A 21,016-nucleotide genomic window follows, 5' to 3' on the forward strand; every position below is an offset into this window, starting at 1 on the left:
GATTGATGTGGTTGGAGAGCTTGGCGCTTCTGTCCTTGGCCTGGTGCCGCTTGGGCACCGGGAACTCGTTCCCTTTCAAGACTTCATTCCAGGCGGCCTCCTCCTGCTTGGGGAGGTGGTGATACGGCTGGAAGGCCTTGCCGATGGGGTGGAAGGCCTCTTGGTGGGCACTGGGGTGAGGGGGGGCCTTCTTGGGTTTGCTGTGGGGCGGCGCCAGGAGCTGCTTCCCCTTCAGGCTGGGCTCCGGCTCCTTTTTCTCCACGTGGTTAATGATGTCAATGACGTCATCGGCAGGCAAGTGCAGCTTGCTGGACAGCTCAATCAGGCGGTCAATGGTGTTGGGGTCGATGTCCTCCTCCTCCTCCTCCTCCTCCACCCCCTCCGGGGTCTCGTTGGACCGCTTGTCTTCAGCCACGTTGTCTTCCCCGTCTCCAAAGAGGAGGGATCCCGCCTTGCTTCCTCCTCCTCCTTCTTCAGAGTCCTCCTGGGCTGCGGCCCCTCGCTGGCCTTCGCCGTCCTCGTCTTCTTCACCATCCTTCAGCAGGTACTGGAGAAGCAGGTCAGAGGCCATGTCTGCCAGGCGCTCTTCCTCAGCGGCAGCCCTGCGGGCCTCCTCTGCCTGCCTCCGGCTCTCGGCCAGCTCCTCGTAACGGCGCTGCAGGAGCTGGTGCTCCAGATGCTGCTGCTGCCTCAGCTTCCGGGCCCCGGTCCAGGGCTCCTGGGCGGGAGGCGCCTTGCGCTTAATGTTGAACTTGAGCTGCTGGTATTCTTCCAGTTCCTTGAGCATGTCGTTGGGGTGGGGCCCTTGGGGAGACTGGGTAGGGGGCATCTGGTGCCCGTAGGAAGGTTCCTCTCGCTTGTCAATGGGGCTGTAGTGTTGCAGCTCCTTCAACATGGACTTCAGGTTCTCCATCTCCGGCTGATCCAAGATCCTCTCCTCGGCCTCCTCCTCCTCTCGTGGCGGTTGGTCTCTGTCCTTGTCGGACGGCCAACCCGGCAGGCTCTCCAGCTGCACATCGGAGCTCCGGGCCTCACTCCGGACTCGCTCCTCGTTGGCACCAGGCTTGGGGCTTAGGGGTGTCTCCTTGGAGTCCTGGGGTGCAATCTGAAGTGCTTGCAGGAGGACGGCCGCGAGGGCCTTGGGATCCATGTCTTGGAAGAGCTCCTCCCTGCTGCCCTTCTGCTGCCCAGCGTCTGGGCCCATCTCTGCCCACTCTTTGTTGGACTCTTCTGGAGCTTCACCCAACTGGCCCTCCAGGCCATGAGGAAGGGGGGCAGCCAGCTGGCGATGGCATTGCACCCAGAGGCAGAGGAGAAGGATCCACGTCCCTCTGCGGAGAGGCTGGGGCCAAAGCATTACGATGCACCACTGGAAGATCTGTGGGGGGAGGGGGGGAGACAGACAAGGGGGCAAGGTCAGAGCTCAAATGTCCCAGGAGCAATGAAAACACGAGGGACCTCCAGAGTGGTTGGCAGAAGGAGCCGGCTGGGCTCTCCCACTCTTGTCAGAGGTGAGGTGAAACCTCTCCCACCCCCACCCCCGTTAACTGCTTGGTATGGTTGGCTAAAGGAATTTTTGTCAGCTGCACAATTAAGGCGGGATGCCATCTGCATGGCACATGGGTCGCGGAGTGACTCCTCGGGGTGGGAGGATCTGCTCCCTGCAGATGGGCCTGCTGGCCAGCACTGTCTCCGGGGCCCTTTTGTCTGAAGGCCTCCCGGAGGGCACACTGGCAAGGGCTGCCCATGGCTGGGGCAGGAAGTCGGGGGGGGGGGGGCGACCCTCAAGAACGATCCCAGAACAACCGCAGCTGGAGAGAGCCACAGCTGTCACCTTCCCTGCGCCACGGAGGGGCAGAGCTCCAAGGAAGATGGTACCTCCCCCACCGCCCACAAGAGTCTGCACTCCCACCTCCTGCCTTCTCCACAGAGCATGTTGGGGGAGGGGGGCCTCCCCATTTGAAACGAATTACTGTTATTGTTGCTCCTTGTCAGCTCCTCCCAGGCGCCCGTTCTGCCCAATCCTCTGGGAGTGGACCCCCTCCCCAATAGAATGCCTCTCTTCGGAGAATGGGCTTCATGGGTGCCTCACCTGGTTTGTGTGTGTGTGTGTGTGTGTGTGCGTGTGTGTGCATGCGATGCTTCTGTCTCTGCCCCTTTCCGTGATTTTGGAAGGAGCAACTCAATTATCACCCCCCCCAGCCAGTCCTCCCCCCCCCGCAGTTCCTGGTGCAGGTGGTCCTCTGGAGGGGCGAAAGGAGCAGCCTCCCCTCAGCCGAGCAGCAGCAGCAGACCGCTCTGCAGTGCCCCCCACCCACCGCCCCTGCTGGCAGGGAGCGCTGGGGAAACGCAGCGTCGACCCCCCCCCCTCCAGATCCCCTCCGGAGGTCCAGCTTCCTTTCGCCCGTCCTCTTCTGGGATCGACTTCGACCTCTCAGCCGCGCCCCAGAGCCATCCGTGCCGCCGATGGGATTCAGCCTCTCCGAGATCTCTCTTAAGCAGCCCTGGCGGTTTCCGCAGTGTTTACCCCGAGCGACGCCTCCCTGTTCTCCCTGGAGACCCTCTGGGAGTCGACCCCTCCGCCTCGCCACTCCTTCCTGCTTCCCCGAAAACAAGAAGGAGCCAGATCCCCCATGGGGCCCGCCCTCCCCCTTCTCCCGGGAGCCCCGGTCAGCCGGGTTGATACATTGGTGTCCCTCCCGCTTGAATTCCGGAGTGACGCAAGTTTTTCCCTGGCTCCGGCCGTGTCCACCTTCGGAAGGCTCGGCGGTCTGGCTCCGTCGCCCGCAGTCCAGGCTCTCCCACCCTCGCCGACCGGCTTCCTCCTGGCAGCAGCTCGCGTGGCTCGCTCGCCTCTCGTCCCCAGCCAATTCCCTCCCCGCCACCCCGGGCGGATGGGCGAGGGCGGTGGTCGTCCTCCCGCTCTTCTCGGGAGAGGGCACTCCCGCTCGCCCGCCAGCGCTCACCGGCGTTTCTCTGTGGTCCGGCACGGAAGAGCGCCTTATCGGCTGGGGTGTAGCTGCGCCGCCGGGGGCTCCACCCTTTCACCGGTCCGCCGTTCGCCGCCTGCCTTTCCCGGGCGTTGCTCTCCGCGGGATCCAAGCCTTTCAGCACCTTGGACAGCGGCGGGGCTGGGCGGCTGCTTTTGTACTCCCAGCCCGGCCCACGTGGGGGGCTCTATTGACGTCAATGTTCATTCATAAAATTCGAGCAGGATTGGAGGGGAGTTCCGCGCCTGCGCGACATGGAAATCATCCTTTCGAGTGAAGGAGTGAATGGCTGCCCCTGGCTGAATGAATGAGAGCGGAGTGGATGAATGAAGGACTAGAACGGGAGCAGCGGTGAGGGAGAAAGCCGCAGGAGAGGCGAGGCGTGGATTTGGTGAATGAATGAGACACTCGGAGGGAAGGGTGGGAGGGGCAGAGACCCGGGGAGACCCCGAGGAATCTATTTCCAGGTCTTCACGGGGGCTTCCCCGTTGCCCGAGCCAAGAAACGGAGCCGTGCATTCTTTTCGAGCCGCGTCGGCGATGCGAAGACCCTGCCTTCTCAGAAAGCTGACGGCGGCCCCCCGGGAGGGTGGGGGATCATCGGCGGTCATGCGCGGGCGGGGCGGAACTGCGGGCACGCGCGCTGAGGTCCCTCTGCGTGCACTCCGTGTTCCGCGTGCCAAGCGCTGTGTCGGGAGGCCTCCGGAGCGCGCAAGTGATAGGATGGGGACCTCAGTTGGTCTTTTATTTCGGCGCAGCGGTCCTCGGTGCGCCTTTTGCCAGTGCCCGAGCGGAGTCTTCTGCCTTGCCTTGACTCGCCTACCTGCCGCTGCAGAACCCTCCGGCCCACCCGTGCTTACCTTCAGCTCCGCGTCTCGCTTCGTTTCTTCTTCCTGCCCGCTCTCTCTGCCCTGCCCTCTCAGGCGCGACCTCTTAGATCCGTACAGGGAGGCCTTTGCGAGGCTTCGGAAGAGGGTGAGTCACCTGCCCTCCCCCTGCAGTCCTGGCGGCTCTCCCCTCCCATTCCCTCTTCCGTGTCCTTGGGGGTGAGGAAAGCTGCGCTGTCTTCTGCATTTGTCACCCCTCACCTCGGAACTACGACGGAGGGGCTTCGCAAACCCCGGAATGTGCTCAAACCAAAAGACTTCCCGCTTCTCCCCCTCAGTCATCGGTACAGGGTGTGCTTGCGGGAGGGGGAGGGGGGAAGCCGCGATGGCTTGTCTTCCTTTCTTATGAATCTGGCTTGCTCCACTTGGAGCAACGTCAACTCCTGCCAACTATCTGTTTACAAGCCAGGAGCTTCCGTGACTGAGACTGGACAGGAAACACAAAAGGCTGATGAGACGCAGCTTTCGAGGGAGCAGGGCGCGCTCTCTCTCCCTCTCCCTCTCCCTCTCCCTCTCCCTCTCTCTCTCTCTCTCTCCCTCCCTCCCTCCCTCCCTCCCTCTCTCTCCCTCCAACGCTGGAGGTGAAAGAATCCTCCAAAGAGCCACGGGGTCCTTCGATGGTCTGAAAAGGAGGAAAGGCCAGGTGGCCCCTTGGCATCAGGCTTTCCAAACAGTGCCAGATGCAGCCCCATTCCACAGGAAAGGCCCTGCCCAGTCTCCCCAGCTAGGTGCCCTGCAACCAGAGGACAATCTGGCTGAAGGTTACGAGGACTGAAGCCTTACTCAGCTGGAGGACCTTTAGGAAGCCCAGGAGAGAAATTCAATGATGCCTCTTCTCCCCCTTCCTTTGGCCACACAGCACTGTATATTCCCGGGCAACGAGTCCATGCACCAAGGAGAGCCCAACATTTAAGAGGAATTCTGACCAACTGTAACAGCTTCGAGGAGGGGGGGAGGGGGAGGGTGGTTCAGGGGACTAGAAACAAGATCTCGGGGAGGAAGATGGAAGGGATGGAAACGTTTTAGCCGCGAGGGAAAAGGGCTAAGGGGAGATAGGATAACAATCTGCGAGCGCTGAGAGAAAGTCACCGAGAGAAAAAAGGAGATGGATTCTGATAACTCCAGAACAGAGTCACGGTGATCTAAGTGACGGGCAGGTGGATCCACTGAATCAACGGGAGAGAAAACTTCCTTCCCAACAGGAAGGGCAAATGGATAGGGGCCACAAAGGGGCTGGAAAGGAGCCTTTCGGTTGAAGAGCCCAATTCCAGCCCTCCGACGCCCCACAGTGTTGGTTCCATTCGTCCCTCTTTCCCTTTGGGAGGGAGGGATCCCTGGAGCATCGGCAGAAAACGTCCTGGGCTTCTGCTGCAAGAACCTCTGAAGGGCTCCTGCTGGGCGATCCTAAACTTGCACGCACTGCAGGGGCCCCCAGAGGACTCTTCCCTGTCTCAACTCTGATGCTCTTCTAGGGATGGACGCTTTTTCTGCTACATTGGATGTCGAAAGAGCATCCAGCAGCAAGAAAAAGGAAGACCAACAGGAAGATTCTGCTGCTTGGCTGGGTGGAGCTGGGGGAAGCCAAGGAAGGAGGCAGGGGGGCTAAAACCTCCAGGCCACTGAAGGAGTCCTAAGGCAAGCGTGGCTCCGCCCTCAAGGTAGCCTTTTTGGCCAACTCGGTCTTTCCTGTGCCCAGCCACACCCTCCGTGGTGGCAGCTCTGGGGGGGGGGGGCATTAATCCCCACTCTTCTTCCTCACCCACCCCTCCCTGGCAGCAGTCAGTAGGCATGGGAGGCAGAGACTAAAAGGAGGGGGACCTGCTTCGGCTCTGTGCCTTGATCCCCCTAAGTGCCACGCAGGGGGGGGGAATCCTCCCGGTGGCCATTTCCCCATCCTTCCCCCGAGTGAATGGGCTGCTCCCTCCCAGGGCTGATGCCGGATTTCCGGCCTGTCAGAGTTTAGATTGATGCCTGGAGAGTGAGTCACTCCTGCAGCAGAAGGCACCGATTGTGTGAATGAATCAAAAGGGCTGGACTCCCTTTGCCTGGCACAAAGCTTTTCTGCTGCACCCGAGAAACCCACCAACGCCAATGGGGAGTGAGACCCCAGCCCTTACTGAGGAAGAAGTGTGGGAGAAGGGATGCACTGGGGCGGGCAGATGGTGGGGTGAGGGGGGCATGATTGGCAGTCATTGATGTCTTATGGCTTCTGCTCCCCATATTACCTAGTGGCCCTCAAACACCACCGTGGATATGGGGAGGCGGCCAGGAAGGCCACGCGGCATTGCTTGCCATGGTGGACCTGCAGCTTTCAACAGAACATTTTCCCAAGTGGTGTACAAGAGTGGTCTTCCACCCCCACCCCAAGTCTTAAGCAGGGTGGGGTGGGATTGGGTAGCAACTGCATGAAGCAGTGTGCATTTCTCCCCCCCCCCGTCTTTTAAAACAGGCCCAAGAAAGAGAGTGGGCAGCAGGGCCTTGCCCAGCACTTGCCACTTCCCTTAGACACGGGGCCCACCCACACACACCCTTCTTCTGTGGCCAGAACGTCCTTCTGGCTCTTGGCCCCACTCCTGCTTGCAAAGCCAACCTGCCCGCTTGAAGACCTCCTTTCCCTCCTGTGCCAAAGACCCCTCCCCTGCTTTCATCTGACGACCCCCCCACACACACACCCTGTACTTTTCACATCAATTTGGCCCCCTTCCTTCCACTTCTCTTCCTCCACACCCTTCTGGCGTTGGGGTTGGATATACTTCTCTTACTGGGCCTGGCTGTGGTGGGGTCCCCAAGGCCAGCCGAGAAGGGCTCCAGCCTCTTTTCCAACCAGTAACTCTCAATATCTGGGGCTGGGAAGGGTTTGTGGAGGGCTTCTTTCAGCCACCCCCCCCCCCATGGGCTAAGTGGGGCTGCCTGAGGGGGCCTTTGCATCGGGGGGGGGTCCCTGAAGGAAGATGGGAGCCTGGGACTGGATGAGATACGGCCTATCCCCAGCATCCGCCGGACCCTGCAGACAGCAGGCTTTGGCTGTGGGGCTTTCTGGGCCCTTCTGAAGTTATCATCCGATGTGGACCAGGCTTCTGACCCACAGCAGTTCTCGTGCCCCAGATCCTGGAGCTGCTGCTGGGGGCTGGCAAGGAAAGGCCCCTCCCATCTCCCCATCTCTGCCCAAGGGAAGTGAGGTCTAACGTCCCTGGAGGACATTTGGAGGCCTCTGACTAATGACATCCTTGATATGAGCGTTGCCTACTTGCTGAAGAAGTAGGCAGGCGTTGGTGCTGATGGGCCCCTGGAGCCTTACTGGACTCGCCTGTTTCAAGAGGGCTGATGCTCGCCCCACCCCCACCCCTTTCAGCCTGGGCACCAGATGACTGTTGCTGCTGGTGGGCCTGAGCGGTGGTGCTGCTGTACGGGGGAGGTGTGACTCACAAGGAGACTGTGGAGGAGCCAAGCAACTGGGGAGATGACAAACCAGCAATCAGTCTTTCTTCTTAGGAGTGGCTGTGTAGCACGGGGGGGGGCAGGGGGGGGCAGGGCAGATGTCCAAGTGGAGGCTGGCTGCAGCCATAAGTGTCCTTCCTGGGGGAACGCAGGCAGAGAACCAATGCTCTGGTGTCCAGAGGCCGCCTCTCTGGGGTGTGTCTGCTGGCAGGTGTCAGGCAAGCAGAGGACTGGCCCCTTCTGCCAGGTGAGCTCAGGGCAAGGGCTAGCATGCCACGAGGCAGCCTGTGGGGGCTGATGAATGACTACTAGAACTAGAAGACGGGCAAGGGAAGGCCCTGCAATCAAGCGAAGGGAATAGAGAACCACTGGAAGTAAAGGAGAGGGGGGTGCGAGTTGACCCCGGGGTCACCCTGTTAGCTGTAGGCTTCTGTAAGAGGGGCTTTCCCTGCATGGGTCCCTGCTCTGTGGAACACCTTCCCTTCGGAGATTAGAAATGAGGGGGGGTTTCCTGCTTGAGCAGGGGGCTGGACTAGAAGACCTCCAAGGTCCCTTCCAACGTTGTTATTCTGCCCCAACCCTGTTAGCCCTTCATAAGACCCTGGAGACCCAGCTGTGTTCCTGATTCTTCCCTGCTGGACGCATCAAGGGCCCCGTTTCCTTTCTTTCTAGCTGGCCAAGTACATTGGCTGCTTAGTTATCATTGGTGGGGGGGGAGGGGGGGCTTCCATTGTTTTTGTTTGTTTTAAAACGCTTTAGTGTTTTAATTGTAATACATTTCTTGAATTGTCAGCTGCCCAGAGTCACTGATTGAGATGGGTGGCTACAGAAATTGAATGAATAAACAAAGAGCCCGGGAATGGCTCACTGCCAGCTTGGATCCAGGACTCCTCGGGCATCCGGGCACCAGCAGCTTATTCTGCCAGTAGGTTTATGCCCTGTTTTAAACCCCCAGCAGGAGTGCAGAAGAAGTGGGGGAGGCAGTGGAGGAGAGCCCCTGGCCCAACGCCCGCCCCTAGCAAAAGCCCCCTCACCCTGTTTGTGCTTGCTTGCTGCTCTCAGCCATCTGGGCTGACAGGAGGGTGAGACTGGTGTGTGTGTGTGTGTGTTTGTGTGTGTGTGTGTGTGTGTGAAGGTGACCAAATATGTCCTGGTGAGTCTGGCAGCTGTGGAGAATGGGCTCCATCAGGGATCTTTCTCACAAAGAGCTCACGGCCAGGCCTGCTAGCAGTTCGACATTCCTCCACCCGGTGTCTGATGTTGCCAGCACTCTCCCTGCCAAGCTCGGGATTTCACAGCAGTGGGGGGGCGGGGGCCCCAATTTGCATGTCAGAGGGAGAGCGAAGAGTGAAGGGCTCAGGGTGCCTTACAACAGCGCTGGTCATAGAGTTAGGGTGAGGCTTGGCTAATAATGCTGTGGGGGAGGTCCTGGGTCTCATCGAGAGCTTCCTAGTCCTGAGATACCTCTTAGGCCTGGGGTAGGACAGCGAAGTCTCCAGGGCGCCCACAGCCCTTTTAATTCCCATCCTTGGTTATAGCGGTTCTGCTTTCTGCGCCAAAAGGACGGCACTGATTCGGATCCAGTGTCCAGTTGATAAGAGCCACCACTGCCCACTCCTTCCCTTATAGGCAATCTCGGTCCGCTGGCCGCTGGCTCTCTCTCTCTCCTCTCGGACCAAGCCTCGGTCTGGGCTCCTTCCCGGGTTTCGGGAGCTTCCAGAAGCCTCCCATCTGAGCCGGCCTAAGGGCGCCTGGCTTGGCGGCTGGAAGACGCATCCTCTCCCTCCTTTCAGCACCCCGGAGAGCTCCGCTCCCTCCCCGGCAGAGGAAGGCCCAGCTCTGCTCTTAGAGCCCTGCGGAGCGCTTCCCCCGGCCCGGCCTTTCCTTGGGGAGCCGCCCGCCCCCTTCGCTCCTGCGGCCCCACTTTTGGTCACAGCTCCAATATCTCGAGGAGCCACAACCGTCAACCTCGGAGCATCGGCGCGCCCCAAAGGCAATCCCTCTAGGGCTTCGTGGAAACAGCCGCGCATTTTCTCTGGCGCCGCCTGGAAGCCCCCCTGCTCTCCTTTTCCTCGGGGTCTTCGCTTCCAGGTTGCTTCCAGGATCGGCCAAGTGCCGCGAAGCCGAAAAGGTGGGAGAAAGTGGCGAGCAGGTAGCAGTGGTGTATATAAGGGTGACATTTAGACCGGATGAAGCGAGAGGGAAAAGTTGGCTCAGTTTCCCCCCCCCCCCCCCCCATTGCACCAGGCAGTTCTTGTTTTGCTCCTCTAGGAAGTGGTGAATCATAAGCCCACCCCACCCCCACTCCGCCCCCACCCGCCTTGTGCGCCTCAGCTGTTATCAGCCGCCCGTCCTCCGCCACTCGGGGCGGGAGGGAGAAACAAAACCCACTGCAAGGAGTGGGGGCGATTGGCTCCAAGCCCAAAGGAGGCAGGTATGGGGCGCCCTCCCCCAGCAACGCGTTTTCAGCTCACTGCAGGTACTGGGTGGGGGCGGCGGCTGGAAGAGGAAGCGGGATGAGTCACGGATAATGAAGGTTTGCAAAGGAGAAGATGTTTTTCCGGCAGTCTTGGGCGCGTGCCCCCTTGGAGAGCGCGCGCCAGGACAGGAGATGGCTCGGAGAAACGGCAAAGAGGACCCAAAGTTTCGAAGAGCGCTCAAAAGGCCGAAGCAGATGCCCAAGTGACGCCTTCGCTCCTCCTCCCCCCTCCGCTCCCTTGGAAGCTCACGCCCCTCCCCGTGCACGCAGCCCCCCTCCCAGACCGCCTGTCCTGGGCCCAGAAATGGACTGAGATGTCGCCTCTGCCAGAGAGGAGGCCCTGGGGCTTTGGGGGGGGGGCAGTGAAGGAGGGCCGCCTCTCTGCTTTTTGCTCTGAAGGCCACAGGGTGGGTCTGGCCCTCTTCCGCCCCACCCATCCCGGTGTGTGGCTGCGTTGTAGCTGGTGGCCGCTCCCTCTCCGCCGCCGGTCATCGTATTCGTGGTCGCCCGCCTCCCCCTCCTCCCGCTCCCGGATCCGCTGACGCAGTAAACGGCTGCAGAGAATGAGTCATGGAGCTCGCAGAGCGTGGCGAAGACCCGCCGTGCTAAATTTAGTGCAACAGATCGCCGGAGAGGGGCTTTAAAGGAGCGTCCAGCATAGAGATACAGCCAAGCAACTGCGGGGGGCGGGGGGCAGAGGAGGGGCAGGTGCCCCGACGCTTCTTCTTCAAAAAGGATCATTGAGCGGGTGGATCCCAAAGATTCTGCCAGGGCTTTTATGGATCCTCAGATGGGGGGGGTGTCACTACGGGGAACGACCATTCCTTTCCCGTCTGAACATGATCCTTTGGGGCTCCCAAGACAGCCGGATCAGTTAAGGGATCTAGTCGTACATTGGTTAAGCTGGGCCAGTTTCCATCTTGGTCCTTGGCAGTGGGAATCCAGTTTGTCTTCTCGGCCTTTTGAGGGGTCTTTTGAGGGGTTAGGCATACGAGCTTCTTCTGCCTCATCTCTCACCTCCCTCACCCCACCCTTTCCCCAATTACCCAATATCTTAGCCACATCAGGAAAAGTTAACCATCACTGCCACACAGAAGGAGCACTGGGGACACCGGGAAATCAGCTCCGGTCTTAAATACAATTTCCCAGCTCTGGAAACGGGTGGAGGGAGCGAGGGAGGGAGGGAGGGAGGGAGGGGGGGAGGGAGGGAGGGGGAGCACTTCTGAGCGAGTTGTCTTAAAGGCCACCCAGACCACCAGACAGCCAGTTCCATGGTCACAGGTGGTGCAGGGTAAGGAAGAGCTTCTCTTTATTTGCCTTGAATTCCCCCCTATGGAAACCGCTGCCTGCCCCCCCCCTCTTGGTAAGTAGGCCCTTCCACCTGACTGGGCAGAATCCCCTCCCGATCGCATCCCTTGCCCTCCCTTCAAAGAGGGTGGCGTTCATCCCAGCCCTTCTTGCCCCAAACAGCCTTTCTCCCTCCCACTTCCCCACCCTCTCGATCATCTTTCTGGGGGTTCCAGGAGGAGTTTATCAGGGGAGGGAGGGGCCTGGGGGTCAAGACTGAGCCAGGAGCTTCTGAACCAGGAAGGAGGGAGATTGGAGCTCCAGCCCCTGGCCCTGCTTTCTGGAGAGAACTTTGTGTTGGGAGAGATAATGCAATGGAGGCCCAAGGGGGAAAAAAACGGCACCCCTCCCAGTCCCCCAAATCCATGTCGGTTTAACAGGAAGCCATGGAGTTTGACCTCCTGCTGTCCTCTGGTGGGAGTCTGTCCAACATCCCCAAAGTTCCCCCTGGAAGGTTCTGGAGCTCAGGAGCTACGCACCCACCCCACCCCCATGTCTTTTCATCCTTCCTTCTGAGGAGGGGGCAGTGAGAAGCGGGCAATGGGCGCTGCTGCTCTTAGAGGTTTCACTCCAGGTGGAAGAACTGAGCTGTGCCCCTCCTGCAGCCTCAAAGGGGGCAGGGAGCTGGCAGACAAGCTCCGGCAGCCAGTCAGGGGGTTGGTCAGTCCCAATTCTGCTGGGGCAGGGCTGCCCTTATGGCCCCTTGGCCTGTCTCACAAGAGCTGCCGTCTTGCAGGATTTAATGTCCTCCCTCCACCCGTGGGAAGAAGCTGGGACAGAGAGCTGCACTGCTAGCAAGGATTCTGGGAAAAGCAGGGGACACACGCACGCGCACGCACACGCACACACACGCACACCTCTTTGACCAAAGGAGGGGCCTCCTTCTCCCTTGGCTTATCTAGGAGCAACACCTTCAGCCCACTGAGCACAAAGGTGGTGATGGGGGGGGAGACCCTAGCCTTGGTCCAAGGGCCTGCAGCCAAGGCCTTGCCTGCTGAAGCCACACACACACACAAACACACGCTGACGAAGACTTCTTGAACAAGGGTTCAGGCTTCCAGGCTCTGCAGCTTCTCACATAAGCCTGGGAGAATTTGGGGTGGCCTGAAGAACGGGGGGGGGGGGGGATGCCTGCAATCTCTGTTTCTGGTCAGGGAGCCAAATGTTCTGTGACCATAAAAAAGGGGGGGGGCTGTTTGGCCCAGCCAAGGCAGCCAGATGGGGACGTCCAGCTGGTTCCAATGAAGCCCAGCCTATCTCCCCAGCCCATGAAGGGGCAGAAACGGAGAGCTGGCAGAGGTTCTGATGGCAGGCAGCATTTATACAGCTGCTGGCTGCCTGCTTGCGAGAGCCTTACTCTCCCCAATTTCCTTTAAGAGTTTCCTTGGAACGGGGATGGGGAGAGGATTCCTCTGGAGGGTCTATTACGGCGCCAGAGGCAGCAGGGGGATATGCAGCCTCCTGTACAGAATCGGGTGAAGCAGAACACCCAGGAGACGGAAGACAGCAGAGAGAGTGGCTGAGTAGGGTGGCACCTCATGGGTATAATAAGGAGGATCTGAGGTGGGATGGCACGATTGATTGACTGATTGATTGAGAGAAAAACAAAGAGGCTGGGAAAGAGTTCCATTGATGGGCTTACGGTATCTTATCCCGGCACAGTCCCAGTTTTTTTGGCCAGTTACTTCTTCAACCACAACTGGCCTTTTAAAATGCTTGCTGGTTGGAGTGACAGATGAGGGCATCTTCTCCAAGCCCTGGAAGGTGATAGGGGAGGGGGAGCTCTTCCCCAGGAAGAGCTTGGGTGGCCCTCAGCCTCTCACCAGGCTGCTATGGGGAGAAAGTGGGGAGGAAGAGAAAAAGCAGATATTTTCTTTCAGTTGGACTCCTGGCTCAGGCCTCTCAGCCCCGTCTTCACTTTGGGGTTTATCTGGGAAGAGACTAACAAGCCCGTTCGATGCTAGCTTCCCCATTTCCCTTTCAAAAACTGCCCTGGGTGCAAAACGAGGGAGGCAAGTTGGAGGGGAGCATTTCCAAGCACCCAGCAATTAAACTGCCTGGCTTCCAATTTTTCTGCCAACATTACAGTTGAAGGGAGGCGCTTGACCAATCCTTCGAGGGATTTGGGAAACCTCCCTCAGTTGGGTCTCATTTTGGCAGGCCCAAGTTCAGGATGGGGCCCTCTTGGTCACGGAACGGTTTGTATCGCTGCTTGTCACCCTCGGTTTACCAGGGGGAAGCTGCACACGGCAACAATAGAAGACGCTTGAAATATAAGGGGAGGAGTGGAAGGGCCCAGAATAGCATGGAGTTGGATGCCAGTGGGGGAGGAGGCCGAGGATGAGCACAAATTCCCTGACCGAAAGGGTTGCTACAGAAAGTGAGGAGGAGAGAAGGGCCGCCCCATGTGCAGAGGGGGCAGAGGGGGCAGAGGAGGCCGCCAGAAACAGTGAGGAACCTGTGAGGCAGAAGAAGTGGAGGCAGTCAGGAATAAAAGTTGCACCCATTTGGAAGGGAGTGCATGGGGGGGGGGGGGGGCTGAATAAGGAGCCTTACAAAGCTGTGGATGAAAATCAAGGTGATGAAATTTGGAATAAAACCAAAGTAAGGAAGTTTGCTGGAAGGAGTATTTCAGAGGTTAGCAAAGGAAAGAGTGGATTAATGTTACTCAAACAGATAAACAAACAAACAGCTGGCATTCAGTATTTTTAATAGGATTAATGTTAGCTTCCAGAAAAGGAGTCATGAAAACAAAAACCTAAATACTGTGAGAATATTGAGAAGGGTGAAGCCTGCAGCGTAACTGGAGAAATGTTAAAATCGGGAGACGGGTTGCTTTTGGCTGCACAGCTGGGTCAACGTATCTGCAAAGGCTGGAACTGTGTGGGACACTTCCGGTTCTTTTACCAAGTGCAAAAGGTAACAAGAGTGAACGTAAACGAAGCCGCATTTTGAGGACTGGCGGAGAATAAACGTCTGAGAATAAACAGTTCACCAAGCAAATGTTTTGGGAATGGGCGGGCAATGGAAGCCAAGGAGAAGTTGGTTCTCTTCTGAACGTAAATACACTGATACGGTCTCTGTGGGAGGAACCGCTGTGGAGAGGATTGAGGGGGCATCAACTGGGGGTGCGGGTGGGCCCGGAGCTTTGGGCATGGAGGGCACGGAGCCGCAGAAGGGCAGATTGGAACCGGGGGGGACCGTGGGCCACCCTGCCAGGCAGGAACAGGGGACACCCCCGTCTCCCTTGAAACTCCCCCAGAAAGGATACCCATTAATCCCGAGGCAGATGTTCCAGATGCGAATGTGTGTGGTGGCCAGAGAACCTGAATGATCTGCCCTGCTGGTTACGTTGAGACACGTGGATTGAGAAGGTCAAAGGGCAGCTGCATCCAAGCTGAACAAATACTTGTGAATCAGACGCACATGAAAAACTAGCACAAAGAGACGCACTAGTTGGCTTTGGCAGAAGGCTCACGAAAGGCGCCAAAGGGGGGGGGGGAAGACGGAGGGTAGCAAAGGCCGAGGGGCAGGGAGTTGGCGGCTGGTTGCAGGGAACGAGGGAAGAAACGAGGAGGCTGCAGACCTGAAGGGAAGCAGGGAGGCAGGGCCGGTCCCTTCCTCTCAGCCCAACCCGCCTCGCAGGGCCTCCACGATTGCTGTGGGGACAAAGGAGGAGGAAGGAGCACTGTGTGTGTGTTTTCTGCTCTGGGCTATTTATAAAAGATAATCCAGGCAGGATACTAATAAATAAATTGAAGTCCTGATTTATAAAAGCTTCTGCCCACCGTTACTGTAGTGCACCAGGAGAAGCAGAAGGGGTGAGGGAGGGGGCCCCTCCTCCTGTGAGACCGGGAAAGGAAGCCAGGAGGGTCCCAAAGCAACCAGCCAGAGGAGGAGGAGGAGGAGGAGGAGAGGGAGAAGAAGAAGAGGAAGAAGGAGGAGGAAGAGAAGAAGAGAAGAAGAGAGAAGAGGAGGAGGAAGAGGAGGGAAGCTGCAGTAGGTGTGGAACCAAGGCTTCCAAAGGAGGCTTAAAGAACAGGAGAGAAATTGGGAATTGGGGAGGGGGGGGCTGGCAGAAACCAGCAGGGCAACCAGACTGGGCCGTATCTCCCTTCTCCTCAGGTGTTCAGGTGTTTCTTCTGCCTTTTCTGCAGAATCCCTCAAAAGAGGCCGCAGCCCCTTTCCTCCCGATGAGGCATTTGGGGGTGGAGCTTCCGGCCACTGTAGGACCCCCCCCCCTCTTTTGCCCCATTGTCTGTCCTAAGGGAAGCCAAAGGAGACATTCGCAGGGCCCAGAAGGTCTGCAAATCTACTTCACAGGCCGCCTGCGTCTGCTTCCCTTTTGTCCCCAGCCGAATTTCCAGCCCTGCCACCTGGCTGCCCCACCCCACCTCTGGAAGAGAACTGGCCCTATGGGGCAGGCCCCGAATAGGCCACCCCAGAGAATTAGACAGAGAGGCTGCAGCTGTGCTTGAAGCCCCCACCCCCCATAAATGGCCTCCGGAGGGCTCTCCGAAGAATGAACGAGGGGGGCTCCTGAGCTATGAGGGAGGGGGGTGCCAATGCCCCCTCCGCATCCCCAGAGGTCGGACTAAGGGGCAAGGATGGGAAGAAGGCTGCTGGGGGAGGCAGGCTGGGGGAGGGAGGGGCAAAGCCCAGGTGGAAGTGAAAGAATTTGCATCAAGAGGCTTCTCCTGACGCTGCACAAGGCTCACGTTGAACATGATGCTCGGGAAAACTGGGCAGGAGGCCCAGCGATAGGACATGGCGACCTTGTGCCACCCTCCCTCCCTCCCTCCTCACATGGCCACATTGACTGTTGCCAGGAGCACCGACTACGTCAGCCCCGTTGCCAGGCTCCCTCGCCGCAGCCATGTGGCTGTTGCCAGGGAGGGCAGCAGAAGCAGCTGTGTCCCTGGGGGGGGGGGCAGCAGAAGCAGCTGTTTCCTTTGGGGTTGCACCCTCAACCTGGATGTAGCCTTGGGCTGCTGCTCTGCTGCCCGCTGTGGTGGACAAAGGGCCGGCCTTGGGGGTGTGCTCCAACGGTGGGACTGCTGTTTAGTTTAGTTTAAATTTATTTATAGGCCGCCCTTTTCCCTAGGGGGACTCAGGGCAGCTTACAACATAAGCTGTGCTTAGAGGGAGGGTGGCTGTACCTGGGCATTTTGTGTAACCCAGGCCAAAGGGATGGGGGCTGTGAGTGTGAGACGTTGTGTTAGAGTGGGCCGTTGTGCCCCCTGGCTGCCTTCCTAGCCCCTGTACTTAGGGGGGAAACTGGCAGTTGAGGTTTCGGCCTTTGGTTTTGGGGACAGGCTGGTCTGGGTCTACTAGAGTCCAGGAGTTGATGGCTTCCTTCGGGTAGTCTCTCAGCCCTGACGCCCATCGGCCCTTTCACCTGGAGCAACCGTGACCTGGACAAGGCCCATCGCCCCTTCCTCATGCCCACACTATCCCCTGAGGCCATCCACCTCTGCATCGTGCCACCATCTGGGTGGTGAGCCCCAGGTGCTTCTTGTTTTTCAACCACCCGGCAGGGAAGACCACCAAGGGCCTCATCCCCCAGTGGCCACAAGCAGCACCTCAGCCCCTTGGCCCAACTGATCCTGAACGGCCCCTGGCCAACCCTGGGCAGCTCCTGGGTCTCTGCAGAGGCCACTCACGGAAGAGAAGGGCAAGAGGGGGATGGATGGTCGCAGCCCTGCAGGGTGGCATTCAGAGAAGCCAAGCGCTTTTCCTCCTCGTCCGTGGCCCCCTGTGGGCTGCTCTCCACTCCAGCAGTCTTGCTTAAGGGGGAGGGGCTAATCCTACTGCAAGGGCTCCTTGCTGGCGCTGTGGCACAATGCGGGGCCAGCACCACCACCCACATCCCCCCACGGCTCCCCTCCACTTGCCGACCATCAGGGATTTATTCTTCTGGCGGGCTCCCTCTCAGGAAGTGGTGGGGCGCTCTCTCAGAGGGCCCCCCCCCCGCCTGCAGCGGGAGCAGCTCTTGGTAGAGGACCTACGGCCGAGCGGTCCTCCTCCTGCGAACCACAGGTGGAAAGCTTGGCCAATGCCAAGCTGGGGGCTGCGTGGGGCCACAGGGACTCTTGGCTCCCAACACCGTTGACGGGTCTACTGTTAAGAGCGGGAAAGGAACCTCAGCTGGCCCCACATGCAAAGGGCTACCGATTATCTAGCTCTGACTGACGGGAGCCCATTATGCCCAGGGCCTTGGCTCCCAGGGGCACCTCCATGGGCCCAGCCCCTTTGTCCCCTAGAATCAGCCCTTCCTTTCAAGCTCGCTGGGAGGGCAACGCTCCTCCCCACTTGGAGGACCAGGGCGTGTGTGTGTGTGTGTGTGTGTGGTGGTGGGGTCACTGCTTTTTCCATGCTGCCCCTGCAGAATGGCCTCCCACTGGATGGGGAACTCCGGCTGCTGCCCCTCCTGGAGTGTGGAGGACAGAGGTGCACTCGGGTGTTGTTTTAACTGGACTGACATTTTCACTGTGTCTGGATGCCTGTCAAGATGCCAAGGCTCCTGTGGGGCAGAGGTGGGGTATAAATGTAATAAATGTGAGTAAGAGCCGCCAGGGGGGAAGACTCTCCACAGTACTGAGCAGAGGGAGGGAGGGGGGGGAGGGAGGGAGGGAGAGCATCTTCTAGGCCGGTGGGGCTTTAGTGCCCAGGACACAATTTGGGGCCCAGCCCTCTGAAGAGGCCACCCGCCCTCCCCTTCCCACGGGCTGCTCCCTAGGGAAGGGCTGTGGCTGTAGTCCCTGGCGCCGGAGCCAACGGGGGTGGCCGGGGGGAGTCTGCTGGGGCTGCCTCTCCTCTGCCCGGATGGCCTGTGTGGCCCACCTGAGAGGACGGATTGGGCTTGTCGGAAAGGCAGGGGAGGCCCACGGCGGACAAAGCGGGCTCGGGAAGGGAGCGGGCCCTCTGCCCTTCAGATGTCGGCCTCCAGCAGGTACTGCTCAGTGTAGTCCTTCGCCAGCTCCAGGCCCAGGGCCTCCTGGCAGAAGGCGGCCATCTCCAGCCACAGCTGGGGCTCCAGGAACAGCTGGCACATGACGCCGCCCCGCAGGGTGGGCACCTGGAGGCGCAGGTGGTGGACCAGCTGGCTCTTCAGGTGGGCCGGGTTGCGGCCAAAGGCGTCAATGTTCAGGTAGTGCCAGTCCTTGCCCAGAGGGATGGAGAAGGGCTGGGTGCTCAGGGTGGCCACGGTCGGGCGGGCCTTCTGGTCGACCACCCAGCGGAGGCTCTTCTTCTGCAGGACCCCGAGGTTGCTCCGGGTGGCCTTGAAGGGCTGCCAGTCCTGGATGATGGTCTGGTTCGGCAGGACTTCGCTCCGGAAAGCCTCCTTCAGCACGACCTCCGGCACCTCCTTCTCCAGGAGCAGCTCCGAAGGCTCAGGGCTGAAGCCCCCCTCGGCCAGCACCGCAGCGTCCAAGCGAGAGAGCACCTCCGGGGCCTGGAAGCGCACCAGGAGGATCCCCTGGAAGGGCAGGAGGGTTTTTCAAGGGAAGAGCCATTGGCTGCCGGGGGCATCTCTGGTAGGCGGCCCTTCCCTGGTGCTGGCATCCTGCCCGGGGAGGCCCCTGGGGTCGGCCCTGCTTCCTCGGGCCACAGGGGAGTCCAGACACACGGGGACCCCCTTTCCCCAGGCACTTCTGCTTTGGCCGGACCCCCATTTGCTTCTGTGCCTCCAGGCAGCTTAGAAATGGCACGGGTGGGGGGGGGTTGGAGGGGACGGGAGGGGCTTTTCCTGGAAGCCAGGTCTGCAGGGAAGGCAACTGGGTGGGGAGGGCTTCCTGGGCAGCCAGTGGATTGGCCCCAAATGGGTGTTGGGGGCCTTTACTAGAGGAATGGGAAGAAGGGGGCGAAGAGACATGGGCCCAGCCACAAGGAAGGAGCTTCCTGGCAGGAGGGGCGACTGAGAAGCCGGGCGGCCATGGAGGTGGGCTTGGCCAGCAGCTGTGCCCCTCCCTCCTGCGCCTGGGAAGGGTCTTGGGCTGAGGAACTGAATCCCCTGCTTCTAGGATGCGGCCAAAGGGTTTTAGGGGGATTGTGCCCATTTTGAGGAAAGTCTCAAGGGAACTGCCGTTGCTCCTGCAGCAGCAGGCGCTGTCCCTCCCCCTGATGGCCTCCCCTCCCCCCTGCACCCCAAGGCCAAGAGGCTGCCCTTGTTTTGGAATCTCTGGTCCAGAAGGAGCCAGGATGGGACTCATCCACAGGAATTCGGCCGACCTCTCCTTGGGCGGAGGCCCTTTTGCTCCAGGGGTCTCCTCCTCGCCTGGGGCCCAACAGAGACCTCAGCCTCCTCCCCAAAGAGCATCAGGCGGCAGGCCCAGGCATGCATCCCGTGGCCCTGGCAGTGCCCCCAGCCTGGGCTGAAGGGCGGAGTCCTTGGCCTTAGCTTGCCAGGCTGCCATCGGCCTCTCTCCCGGAGAGAGGCCCAGCTGGTCCAGGAACACAGCCCCTTGGTCTACCTGGTCCTGCCCCCCCCCAGGAGGGCCAGGTGGTCCCAGAGCCCATTCACCTGTTTTGCAATGATGCGATACTTCCTCAAGTCTTTGGGGCCCAGCTTGTCGTCCCGGGTCAGGCGGGACACTTTGACTTCTGGATGCTTCTCCTTCACCATGGCAGAGCAGAACCGCTGCAAGACCCCGGCCACACCTTTGCCACGCTCCCAGGGTGCCACGCGCAGCCCCTCCACCAGGGCAGTCTCCCCCGCATCAATGATGTAGACAGACTGGAGGCCTATCTGGGAGGGGGACAGCGGGGTGGGGGGGAGCGGGAGTTAACTCCCAAGGGGTCCGATAGGTGGAGCAAGCGCTGGAGGGGGGGTCCTGGCCCCACATGACATGGGGCCACTGAGGATCCAAACTCCACCAGCCCCACTGCACTCCTCCAAGGAAGCCCCCTCCCGCAGGTTCCTTGGTGGGGACCAGAGCCTCACCTGACGCCCACGGGAGCCATCCAGTGAACAGGCAGCTGCTGAAGGGGAGGGGGAGGGGCTTCTCTTCAGGCTCCTCCTCCTCCAGCTCATGAAGGGAGGGGGCCTGGGGAGTCCCTGCCATGGCCTGAGTGTTCCTTCCCGAAGGCTTCGGTTGCGGGAGGGGGGTGTTTCACCAAGCGTGGCATATTCAGCAAAGCGAAAGGCCCCCCAGGAAGCATTTTCTGCTCCAGGAGTGGCTCTTCTTCCATTGTGAAGAACACAAAAAGGGAGGGAGGGCACAGCTAGCCCGATCTGGCCCCCAGCCAAATGCCTCTGTGGCCACGTGTGTTTATAAGCTGTAATTGGGACCATTGTTTGACACAGGATGCGGGCACAAGGACGGGCAAGGCCCTGCCCCCCCCTTTGGCTCAGGGGCTGCTTCCCCATTTGGTCAGTTGCCCTTGTAAGGCCAGGTCGCCTGTCTGGACTCTGGGCCTCTCTTGAAGGCAGAAAGATGCAGCAGTGGCCCTTGAAGGCTGGGGGGCTGGAAATCCCGGGACCACCCCCTTGGGCAGGCAAAGGCCCCATGTCCTCCTCTCTGGGAAAGGGGCCAAGGGCCTTCCTTCCAGTGAACCACGTTGCTCCCCACCAGCCTCTTCCCCACCCACCACCCACCACCCACCCGTGGCAAAGGGGCTGGCTGCCCGGCTACCCTTCCACTCGGGAAGGCTGGAGAAGAGCCAGCACAGCTTGGCATGGGCCCTTACCACCACGCCGTTCTTCTTGACCAGCACAACGGTGCGATTCGGCTCATGGATCCAGGCATGATAGCGGCTTGGGAGGTAGTCGAGGCCTCCGTAGATCCCCTTGGAGATGGCGAGGATCTCCTCAAAATCTCTTTCTGTGGCGATGGCGAATTCCAGCTGCGAGTCGGCTGAACTTTCCAACTTCAT

General features: G+C 59.8%; 1 protein-coding gene across 1 annotated transcript; it reads right to left on the reverse strand.

The window, feature by feature from the left end:
• Positions 1-18,071: 18,071 nt before the first annotated feature.
• NAT16 (N-acetyltransferase 16 (putative)) lies at positions 18,072-21,016 on the reverse strand. The gene is made up of 3 exons (XM_032236641.1): positions 20,831-21,016; positions 19,665-19,889; positions 18,072-18,620 (listed from the first exon to the last, which is right to left on the reverse strand). Exons 1-3 carry the CDS (start codon positions 21,014-21,016, stop codon positions 18,072-18,074), a joined length of 960 nt encoding a protein of 319 aa, XP_032092532.1.

Source organism: Thamnophis elegans, chromosome Z, assembly GCF_009769535.1.
Source record: "Thamnophis elegans isolate rThaEle1 chromosome Z, rThaEle1.pri, whole genome shotgun sequence".
Taxonomy (NCBI): Eukaryota; Metazoa; Chordata; class Lepidosauria; order Squamata; family Colubridae; genus Thamnophis; species Thamnophis elegans.

What these genes read in the sequence shown, in the direction of transcription:
- NAT16 (XM_032236641.1), bottom strand. Translation starts at nt 21,016, where the DNA reads ATGAAGTTGGAAAGTTCAGCCGACTCGCAGCTGGAATTCGCCATCGCC. An exon ending in TCAAGAAGAACGGCGTGGTG is followed by an intron (nt 19,890 to 20,830) that starts GTAAGGGCCCAT and finishes TCCCCCTCCCAG; the next exon opens with ATAGGCCTCCAGTCTGTCTA. An exon ending in ATCGCATCATTGCAAAACAG is followed by an intron (nt 18,621 to 19,664) that starts GTGAATGGGCTC and finishes CTGCCCTTCCAG; the next exon opens with GGGATCCTCCTGGTGCGCTT.